The sequence below is a fragment of the Arachis ipaensis genome, chromosome B10 (genome assembly GCF_000816755.2).
Source record: "Arachis ipaensis cultivar K30076 chromosome B10, Araip1.1, whole genome shotgun sequence".
NCBI lineage: Eukaryota > Viridiplantae > Streptophyta > Magnoliopsida > Fabales > Fabaceae > Arachis > Arachis ipaensis.
This window is the reverse complement of record NC_029794.2, coordinates 11215005-11226383: the sequence shown is the minus strand read 5'-3', so window position 1 is coordinate 11226383 and position 11379 is coordinate 11215005. Positions and strand designations below refer to the sequence as shown.

At 31.1% G+C, this 11379-nt stretch overlaps 2 protein-coding genes across 2 annotated transcripts in view; both read right to left on the bottom strand.

Annotated features, from left to right (window-relative positions):
* LOC107620126 lies at positions 6874-7879 on the bottom strand. The gene is made up of 2 exons (XM_016322341.2): positions 7622-7879; positions 6874-7533 (listed from the first exon to the last, which is right to left on the bottom strand). The coding sequence occupies exons 1-2, from the start codon at positions 7763-7765 to the stop codon at positions 6976-6978; spliced, it is 702 nt and encodes a 233-aa protein (XP_016177827.2). The 5' UTR covers positions 7766-7879; the 3' UTR covers positions 6874-6975.
* The window catches only part of LOC107623707 (potassium channel AKT2/3), a gene marked incomplete in the record, with an annotated part of 6047 nt that continues 4359 nt past the window's right edge, over positions 9692-11379 (bottom strand). Inside the window, 4 exon segments of the mRNA XM_021113052.1 lie at positions 9692-10062; positions 10178-10747; positions 10881-10956; positions 11107-11292. Of these exon segments, the coding sequence (XP_020968711.1) occupies positions 9950-10062; positions 10178-10747; positions 10881-10956; positions 11107-11292 (945 nt within the window).

Here is an 11379-nt window from a genome sequence, read left to right as displayed (position 1 = left end):
TTGATATTTTCTTTCTACTTTAATTATTATATAATAATAAAAAAAATTATGTTAGGTAGATAATAGAGAGGCAAATAACGTGAATAACAGCCTGCACTTTTAAGTTTAATAACTATGAAAAAAGCATCCTAATCTAATTATCTATTTTTAGGGGTGGCAAACGGGTCTAAATCCGTCGAACCGGCTCGCATAACCCGCCAAAAAAGGTGGGTTAGGTTGGAAAATTGGGACCACCAAATAGTAAAAGTCCGCCTAATCCGCACCGCTTAAACTACGGGCTTTGGCAGGTTTTGGCGAGGCGGGGCGGGCTTCCCCGTCGGTCTTAGTATTTTTTTGGCGAGGAGTATTTTTACATTTTTTTTTTGCCAAAACCCAACTTCTCCCAACCCAACTTAAAAGAGAATGAAGATGAAAATTGAGTGTTTTGGATTATGTTTATTTTGTTTTAGAGACATATTTATAATTAGGGTAAAATATATTTTTTGTCCGTAAAGTTTGTCAAAAGTTTTAAAAATATCACTAAGTTTTATTTTGCTTCAATTTTGTCCCAAAAGTTTTCGATTTGCATCAAATATACCCTCGACGGCTAAATTTTCAAAAAATTTAAGACCAATTTAACAATAATGCGTGAAAATTATGCTTGATTTGTTTGTGTTGAAAGGTTGATTTTATGAAATTATTGTAAATTAGTCTTAAATTTTTTAAAAAATTAGCTGTTAGGGGTATATTTGATGCAAATCAAAAAGTTCTTGAACAAAATTGAAACAAAATAAAATTTATGGGTATTTTTGAAACTTTTGTCAAATTTTAAGGACAAAAAGTATATAAAAATTATGTTTGTTTATACTTTATAATTATGTTTTGGATGAAAACTTGGTTTATAATTATGTTTATTAGATATTTATAATTACAAAGACTTTAATGTTTGTGAATATAAAAATTATAATTTGTTTATACGTTTAGAAATTATAATAGTTAAAAGTAAAAAATAGAAGAGATTTTTTTATGCCTTTGTATATACTATTTAATAGTTAAAAGTAAAAAAAAAAACAAAGAGGATATATTTGGCGGGTTTAGCCCGCCGGCCCGCCAGCCCGCTGTTAGGCGGGGCTAGCTGGAATTTTGGGACCGCCTCACTAGGCGGGGTAGGGTGGGCTTCCCCGCTTGCCACCCCTATCTATCCCTATTTTCATTTTTACGTTTTACCACCACTAAATTCTAATTTCATCCTTCCCAGCGCCGTCTCTCCCTGCACCATCGCCGGTCACGAAACTTCTCTGCACCACCGCCAATATGCCTCTACAGTGCATCGCCGCTTCACCTACATGATTTGTTGTCGCTGTCTAACGCCACATCGCTGCCTTTCCCTCTACGCCGCGCCGTCGGTCTCTTCCTCTTCCCTCGCGCGCCGCTGTCATCTGCTTTTGAAGCCCGCGAAGCGTTCGCCTCTTCTTTTACCTCATCGTGCCGGAATCTTCGTTTTGCCACCCTTTTTATGCCACATCTCTGGCCAAGTCTCCATGCCGCGTCGCCGAGTCTTTCCTGTCTTCCACCGCACATCGTTGGTCTTTGTTCACTCTATTGGTATACAGTAAGTTAGTATATAGTTAAGATTTTATGCTATAGAGAATGTTTCTTTCCATGCATATAGAATACTGGATATTTTTTTTTCTATTCATATCGAACTGTAAGGGCAGAGATAGGATGCAATGTGGCAGTACGATAAAAGAGAACAGAACGTAGTGTGAAGATGTGTTTAGAGGAGGTTAATATAAGTTGCTTAATCTTAATTATTTAAATTAAAAATTTGATTATTCTTAATTATTTAAAAGTTTTATTTTTGAAATTAATTTAACATTTTTTTAGCCTGTTATTTACATTGTTCACAATAAGCGTTATCCTTCTATACTTTCTCTTAAAGAAATCTACAATTTAAACTCTAAAATTAACTTGATTGTGCTTTGTATTTATTTCTCTTCTTAGGATAAATAATATTCAATTCAATTATATTGTATATTAAGTTTCACAAAAGTATGTTAAAATATTGGTCACTACTTATAAAATTATACGTGTGTTTATGAGAAAAGATCTACAATTAAATAAACTATTTAATCAAGTTTAATCAAGTTGTTATAAGGGTTTTAAATTTATACGCGCCTCTTCTCTGCTTATGTTGCTACTGCATCTTCTTCTTCCTCTTCTTCTTTTTCCATGTTGCTACTGCTTCTTCTTTTTTTCTTCATTTTTTCTCATCTTTCTTTTTCGTTATTGTCACCGCTGTCACTACCACTACCATATCCTCCTCCTTCTTTTTTATTTAAATTTCTTCTTGTCTTTTCTTTTCCTTCTCTTTCTCCTCCATCTTCATCATTGTTGTTATTGTCATTATCATCATCGTTATTGTAGTTGTCATCATCGTCGTCGTCTTCTTCTTCTCCTCCTTTTTTCTTCATCTTCTCTTTCATTATCATCATCGTCACCACCACTATACCGCTACCTCCATCTCCTACTCCTACTCCTTTTCACATTTGAATTTTTTTTATCTCCTCGATACTTTTCCTCTTCCACCTTCTACTCCATCATCATTATTATCATCATCATCGTCTTCTTATATATATAATAGTTCAAATTCAGAATACACCAAAATTTCTTAATAACGACGACACACAAACAAATTCAGTTCAAAATAAGTTCATAATAAAAGTGCACCTTATTTAAATCCAGAATGCACTAAAATTACTGACGATACACAATCAAACTCGGTTAAAAATAAATACAGACCAAGTACACATTATTTAAATCGAGAATGCACCAAAATTACTTAATGATGACGTCACACAAACGAACTCAATTCAAAACAAGCATAGACCAAAAGTGCATCTTATTTAAACCCAGAATGCACCAAAATTGTTTAATGATAACTCAAATTTCTCATCCTTCTTCTTGAAGAAGAAACACATAATGTGTTACAAAATTATTAGGAAGAGAAGGAACCTACATTCATTTAACTAAATAAGATTTTAATACATTACAAACGTATTTATTCAAGTCTAATATGAGAAGCAATACTCCTAAAAAAAGAAATAATAACAACAAAGAAAAAAGAAAGAAAGAAAGAAGAATAAGAAGAAAAATACCATATTAAAGAAGACATTTTTGTATTTTTATAGTAAAATTTCGGTGTAAAAATTAAGAAATTTATATGTTATTATTAAGAAATTTTGGCGTTATTTGTTCTGATAAATTCTGCATAATTCAAAATTCTTCTTCTTCCTCTTATTTATCTTCTGTTGCTTTTCTTCTTTTTTTTCTCATTATCTTCTTATTTTATTTTTTCTATAATTTTTTTTATTTTACTCTCTTAATAGGAATAAAATAAAAAAAATCAATGCTACAATTTACTAGAAAAGAAAAGAGGAAAAGAAAAAATACAGCAATAATAAAAGAACGATGATGAAGAGAAAACACGTGAAGAAAAAGAAAGAACGCGAAGAAGAAGAAAGAATGAAAAGAAAAAAGAGGAGGAAGAAGGCGAATAAGAAGAAGAAGGATATAAATGTTTAGGTTCATGTTTCGGTTAGTGGCTAGAAATGCATGTATTCATGCTCACATAAATAAAACTTATTTTGTTAAATTTAAACTAACTTAATTAAATTTAACTATAAAAAATATTTAGATATATAGTAAGGTTGTGTGTTTATTATGCCTATTTAATATGTTCATAACTACTCTAGTTAACCTTTATTAACGTAATCTAATCATATATTTAATTTGCTGTTGTACCTTGAAGTCTTACTTCCTTTAATTCCAAGATTATTAAAGGCTAAACTTAATTGAGTGATATTGTCTCATGATCACTAAAAGTGATATCTGTCGACTACAACAAATTAAAGTAAAAGTGGATTAATTAAAATTAAACAATGTTTTAATTTTTCAATTCCAAGCCACGAGTGCGTCTCTCCTCTTTTAATTTAATTTATTGGTTAAACATAATTAGGAACGTGTGTTCAACCATACAAATGAATCTTAGAGTCGCTATTGAGGGGATTATGCTCAGATCGCCTAGTAAATTGTGATAAACAACAAAGTGTTTATTAATTTGTCGTATCTATTCCACTATTTAAGATTTGTTTGTCTTTAACCAAGCTTCTTTTTCGTCCTTTTATGTAATGTGTAATAATATTGTTCAATCATATATAACTCGCTTTAAGTCTTTAACAAAAGCAGTACTTTCTAATTTTAATTTCTTATTATAAAACTTCTTTTAACACTAATTCTATTTTAATAATTCAAATTTTTATTATGTATGTATGTATATATATATATATATATATATATATATATATATATATATATATATGTTGTTAATATAAAAAAATAATTGTAACTAATTTTAAATTTATTATTTAAAATAATATTTAAATACACAAATCTGATCACTTGTTGTGTAATATTTTTTATTATTACCAATTATTATTATTGTGAAACATCATTGTTGATTATTAATATATTCAAGTAACTTTACTTTTTACTTGGATCTTATCATAGTATAGAAAGTGAGTGAGCAAATAAAGCATTTAGCATGAAATCTACACTTGTCTTAACTTAAAAGAGGAAAGTGGGTAAATGATTCAGGGTAATTAGAGTAGTAGGCCATCCCTACTAATAATTATATAGTTAATTAAATTAAATTAAATTAGATAAGATGTGAAATAGACAATTAGACAGGGAAAAAAAAAGGAGGTGAAAAGAGAAATATGGTATTGTGATTAAAACATAATTTTGGTTCCTGGGTTTCTCAGTTTGTCTAGTGGGCAGGCAACACAATCCTGTTTTCAATGTTAGAATGATGATCAATTTTCTACTTTCTTAATTTCCCATGTGGAACCACTTTTGACTTTTTACAGAGGAAGGAAGGAAGAAGATCTTGCTCTTGTTGCTTGGTGAGATATCAACTACCCTTTAAATTATAATCCTAGGGACTAGAGAGCTTTAATTGAAAGGTTGCTTTCACTTACTAGTACTACTAGTTTACATCTTTTTCTTTAGCCTTTATGGGCTGTAATGTAATTCTTGGACAAAGTTTCACTTATTGTTACCCACCCTTTAATTTCCTCAAACAAAGCATATATACATCACATTCTTTACTATGCAATTTTTTAACTACTAATAACACTTGCTGTCTCCCTTTTTCTTTAACCATGAAAATGATCTTTAAAAGTTTACTTTCTAAGTTGATTTGGATTTTCTAACATTTAATATCTTCTTGAAAGATAGTGAATTGAATAAAGTTACTCATTTTGTCTCATTGACATGTTATTATTAAGGTAAAGATTATGTGCAATTATTTTTATGTGATGTCAAAAGTTGAGACTTGAATATGTTAGATGATTTGACAAATTTTATTAAAGGAGACTATTTTGATAAAGACACTAAAAAAATTTTTTTTAAAGACGATTATATATGTCATAATATTATTGGACATCTTTATTAAATCGGTTAATAATTTGTTTTTTAATAAACCAGAATAAAATTGGTTTATTATAGCAACAATAATAAATCCAATTGTCTGCATTATAATTATTAGACCCGATTTGATTCTATCGATTTAGATTCTAAATCGAATCATGTTTAAATTTTTTGATAAAAAGACAAATATATCCCTTATTTTTGTTTAAAAAAACCATAATTCAGTGGGTTATGTAAATTAGTTGGTTCGACCGGATCTGATAATAATTGGGTTTATTGTTATTGTTATAAAAAAATCGATTTTATTCTAATTTGTTAAAAAATTCAAAAATAATCGGTTCATTAATACGTCCAATAATAATGCGACACATAAGTGTTCTTATAAAAAGACGTTTTACGCATCTTTACGGGAGCATCCTCCTTTATTGAATCGTCGTCTAATAATTTTCAACTATCAACTTCACATGAAAACAACTAGATATGAATTTTTACCATCTGTAAGATAAAACTCAATACTTATATAATATTTCCATAGAAAATTAACTACTAACTTGATTCATATTGATATAATGATATCTCTTACAAGACAAATTAAAGTGATAAATCTTTTAAAGATCAAATTGATTTCTACATAATTTTTCAAAAATGATTTTTAATAATAAAAATCTATGTTAACAAAGTCATATTTTGATACTTTTTGTTTCATGTCACGATTAGACTCATATTTATATTTATTTCAAATTGCAATATACCTAATACAATTTTATTTTGTCCGGAAAAGAGCTAGCTCTATAAATTTGTGCAAACTTATTTTTAAAAATAATATTTGAATTAAATAACAGTGACCATGCAGCATATACATATAGTATAGTTTCTTGGTTCTAAAATAGTAGTGTAATCATAACCATATTTAGGTACATGTAATATTATATTGTATTGCAGAATATGTTGTTCCTAGAATCATCATCATATTTTATAAGATCTGACAGTTTTATTCAAGATAACATGGCCACTTATTAGAATACAAAATTGTGAATTGTGATCTTCAAGCAGAAGAAATTCTCTCACTGAAACAGAACAGAATAGAAAGATTCTCATTGACTCCACACTACTAATAATATTTTAATAAACAATTCATCAGATATGAATGAATATACATGATATGATATATATACCCTTCTCTTTTCTTTTCTTTTATTTTCTTTTCTGATCTGATGATCTTCCATGACATAGAATTCAATCAAAGATGTTTCTTTCTCTTTAAGTCACCTGCTTCTTAATTAATATATATTCTGGTTTATTTCTTATCCAACAAAATTAAACAAGAGTAATGTTTGCTTCCCTTCAAAGCAAGAATCACATTCTTCTTTTCACTTTCAGCACAGAATTTTTAAGACAAAGTAATTAAGAAGAAAACATAGTTTTTATTTCATGTTTAGCAATGGCTGCGCATATATTATATATAAATATATGAATAATAATAATAATAATGTATGAAACTAATAACTATCTTTGAGTGCAGATATCCAAAAGCTTCTTCCTGCATTCAACAATGTCATCAAAGAAATCATCAAGTTGTCCAGTAAGAGTGTCAACACCACATCTCAACAATCCAAAGCAACTCTTGATGTTTTCAACTTTCACTTGGATCTCACCACCTCTCTCCAACTCCATCTTCAATTCCTCCATTGCACCCTTAGCTTGCTGCAACTCAAACATGAGAATCCCAGGCTGGTCTATTTCCTCTGCTACTTTCTGCTTCAATATGGCCATGGAAACCATAAAGCCTGAACCCAAAACCATGTTGTGGTCATGGTGGTGGAAGCAAGAGGAAGAGCAACAGTAAGCAAGGCCAGAGAGAAGGATCATGAGAAGCAATGAGCTAACACTCCTCATTGCATAGAGAACTCCACGGAATCCACTGAATCCATTCAACTTTGATTCCATGCAGATGTTCTGGTTCAGACATTGTGACAATGCTTGAATCCTTGTTTCTAATAGGCTCTTGTTTTCTTCTTCCAATCCCACTATCTCCCTCTGACAAACATTTATTGCTCTAATAACCTGAACAATAAAACGCACCTTTATTATTATGATATGATATTAAAAGTTTCTATTAAAATTTCGAGTCTAGAAGAGGCTCTTGCTTCACCTGGCGTGAATGCTCGGGAGAGAGATAGTGATAACCATCCAAAGAAGAAGCAATGTTGGAAGCAGCAGAGTAATAGTTCTCCATTCCAGAAATGGCGGATTTAAGGACATGGCATGCATCCCACAGCCTCGAGCTTTCATCCATGTATTCATCAAGCCATTTGCCGCCCACCGGCAACCGGAGCTTGCGGACGAGGATGGTGAGGTGGGAATGGAAGGATTGGAGGGAAGAGATGACCTGTGAGAGGAACTGGATTGAGTAGAAACCATTCACAGAAGAACCCATCATAGAAAGGAGGGTTTTTTGTGAGGGAAAGGTTGATGGAGATTGATGGGTTTATATAATGGAAAAAAGGGTAGCTGAAAGAAGCAGCAAAAAGCAGTGAAATTAAAGAAAAGAAAGGTTTTTGGAGCTCAGGTTTCTATGGTTTGGTGTTGGGTGCAATTATGTGTGTTTCCTATACACTCGGTGGAAGATATCATTGGGAATCTCTTGTTTTTATTGTGAAATGGGCACAAAAATATGCAAACATCAAAACAAAAACTCATAACTTTATTATTATTATTATAATGATAATAATGAAATGGATTATTATTATTATTATTACTCTCTGTTCCTGCTTAGTGCTTAACATGAAAACAACATAACATATGCAGTTTTTGTTTCCCTTTTGAATTTTTCTGACAAGGAAGGGTGTTTAAATATGATATATGTTAGATTGTGTTTGTTTGTTTGCCTTGGCTGGTGTTAAAGGAAAGGCTTTGTTTTGTTGCCTTTGATATATGACTACTTTATTTGACTAAGATTCTGGCTTCTCATTCTTCCCATTTTGATTTGGTTCCCTTTTGGATTAAGTGCTGCCACCTCTTTTTTATCTTTATTTTATTTTTTCTAACTTGTTTCTCATCACTGCACAACCCTTTTTGGTTTTGTATTCTTAAAGAGAGAGAGCTAGAGAGTTGTACGTAGTCCATTTTTGTTCTTTTGAAAAGATAGATAGGGTTCTGTGTACTGAGAGAAAGAGGAAGAGAAAGAGAGTATTTTGCACATTACAATGCAGATTCTTCTTTTCTCCTTTTAGGACCCAACATTCTATTATGGGCATTAAATTAAGTCACTCCCTCTCATTTGCATGAACCATATTTATTTATATATATAAGGCCCAAAAATGTTCTCATCCTATTCTAGAATAATCAATGTTCATATATCATATGATATGATATGATATATGTGTCATGGGTCCTTTCTCTTGGACATGGACCATTCCTAAATAATCCTTCATTGTCACAATTCATCTAAGTGCATAAATTTGCCAGCTGGAAGCTGATCATCTTCACTTTATTCACCAACCTCAACTTCAATTTACCACCTTTTTCTATTCAATAATAATCTTTTGCTTTATTAAAAAATAAATTATTTCGTTATTATTTAACTAATTTTGAATTCAAATTTTGCGGACAAAAAAATTAGCGTTCAAAGATACGACCATAATTCTTCGAGTTAAATGTTAAAGTTGGATTATTTTTATTAATTTTTTGTGATTTACTTTTACCAACTCAATCTGTGAATAACTTGAAATTTTAGGAGAAAATACAAAGCACCTAATCACAATCAAAGTAAGCTTATCTACAAAGGAAAAAGACTTAAATCTCTCTTTCCTTCTGTCTGCTGATTTTAAGGGTAGATGCAACCTTTAAAGGAAACCATATCAAATATTCCTTGATATTGGTCCTCTATTATAAAATATATTTCCCTTCTTTTTAATTATATATTCTATGTTAATGGTGACCAAATTAAATATATTACTCCAGAGATTAGCTCATATCATCATCCGAGGTATGGTTAGTTCTCTGTTATTAAGTGATTTGACATAAAAGACCATTTTCATTTTAATTAGGATATCTCATATCTCTAACAACATTCATCTATGAATTTGTTAGTGTCTAATGGAATCAAAATCACAAAATGATTTGCCTATATCACAGTTAGAGATTGTTCCACAAGCAATAATCAAAGAGACTAGTACTTCTAAAGAATAGTGGTCTAATTCAAGCAGTTATGGTTATTATATTAAAGAAATTGTGACCAGAAAATGATCTCTTTAATTGATGATGATGTTTCAGTTAGCAGAAGTCAAAGAACAAGAATTACGAAAGACAACAACAATTGAAAATCCAGAAGACTTTTGTTGTTTTTTCTTCTGATTCTTTATGTCTGTCTATAGGAATAAGGCAACAGAATGAAAATCACAGAAAAAGGAAATACATAACATAATAGATAATAATATTTACACTTGACATTTTGAATTTATATCTGATCATAATTTGGCTATAAAACAACAAAAATCTTATCATTATCTCTGATGACATCAATACAGTCTATCTCAGCTCCTTCTTCATCAGTTACCATTGCATCTTTTGCATCAAACCCAAATTTTTTACCTGTTATACACAATTGAAATCATTTTAAGTTACTAAGATCTTAAACTATACATTGAATTTAATAAATATTTCAATAGTGACTTATGGCAAATATATATGAGAACTGATATTTTACCTGCAATAGTTTTGAGATCCTCTAATGAATCAGGTAACCTTATTAACTTCCCAGGTTCCATGGAACCTTTTCCTCTTCTCTGTATAGGGTGACCTCTATATATGCTTATTCTTGGGCAGTTGAATCCATTTGAACTTCCCTTATTCTTCTTTTGATCTTCTTGGTGTTTCCCTTCTGACACAAAATCACATGGTATGGCCTCATTCACATTGATTCGATGACCAACTTCGCGCTTTCGCAGCATTTCATTTAAGGCTAATGCAGAAAATCCATTAGTACATACACCATTGGCATCTGCTCCATTCATGACAAGCAATTCAACCATGTCCACATGGTTTTCTTGCATGGCAATTTGGATTGCTGACATTCCTTGGTGATCATTGGAGTTAATGTTCAATCCTAGCTTTAAGAGCTCCTTCATCACTACTAAATCATTTCTTTTTGCTGCTGTGCATAAGAGATCACCCGGTGTGTGTGGATCGGAGAGAGCAGCAAGCTGGTAGAGGATTCTGAATATGGAGTAATGCTTTGATGCTATAGCATCCCATAGTGCTGTGTTACCATTGATATCTACAACATAATGGGAACCAATATCACTAAATGAATGTGAAATATTATAATCAATAAAAACTTATAAAGGAAGCTATATATGTGTTGATGTATATATACATTACATAATGGTATAGGTATAGGTTTATCATACCTCTCAAATGTAAGTTACATGCATGCTTAAGTAAAACTTTAACACAATCTTCATGCCCATTTGATGCTGCTATGTGCTGCATAACAAGAAATATGTTTGGCAAATGAGACATCGACAGGAATATTGTATCCAGACACACTGAATTACTGTAAACATAATTAAGATCTATACTTGAAATTCAAGATCAATTTTAGATAGTTATAAATATGAAAAGACATGGACTTACCAATGGGGTTTTCCCTTCTGAGTCTCCAATGTCAGGATCCAAACCTGCTCTTAGAAGCTCCTCAAGAAAAACAGCATTGCCTGTGGTGGCCACAGTCAACAAGTTCACAGCCATGTCAGGATCCTCTTCTTCCACACTCTCCACCATTAAATCTCTGATACTAAGATCCTTAAGCTGCTTGAAATGCTGCATTTGGCATCACAATGAACAATGTGTTTGAGAATCAAAAGTCAAAACCATAAGCATCATGATCACCAGTAACTCAAATTCCAA

Coding starts and splice junctions, on each gene's coding strand:
- LOC107620126 (XM_016322341.2), bottom strand. CDS start 7,765: ATGGATGAAAGCTCGAGGCTGTGGGATGCATGCCATGTCCTTAAATCC. Junction 7,534..7,621: donor CTCCCGAGCATTCACGCCAG/GTGAAGCAAGAG, acceptor TTTATTGTTCAG/GTTATTAGAGCAATAAATGT.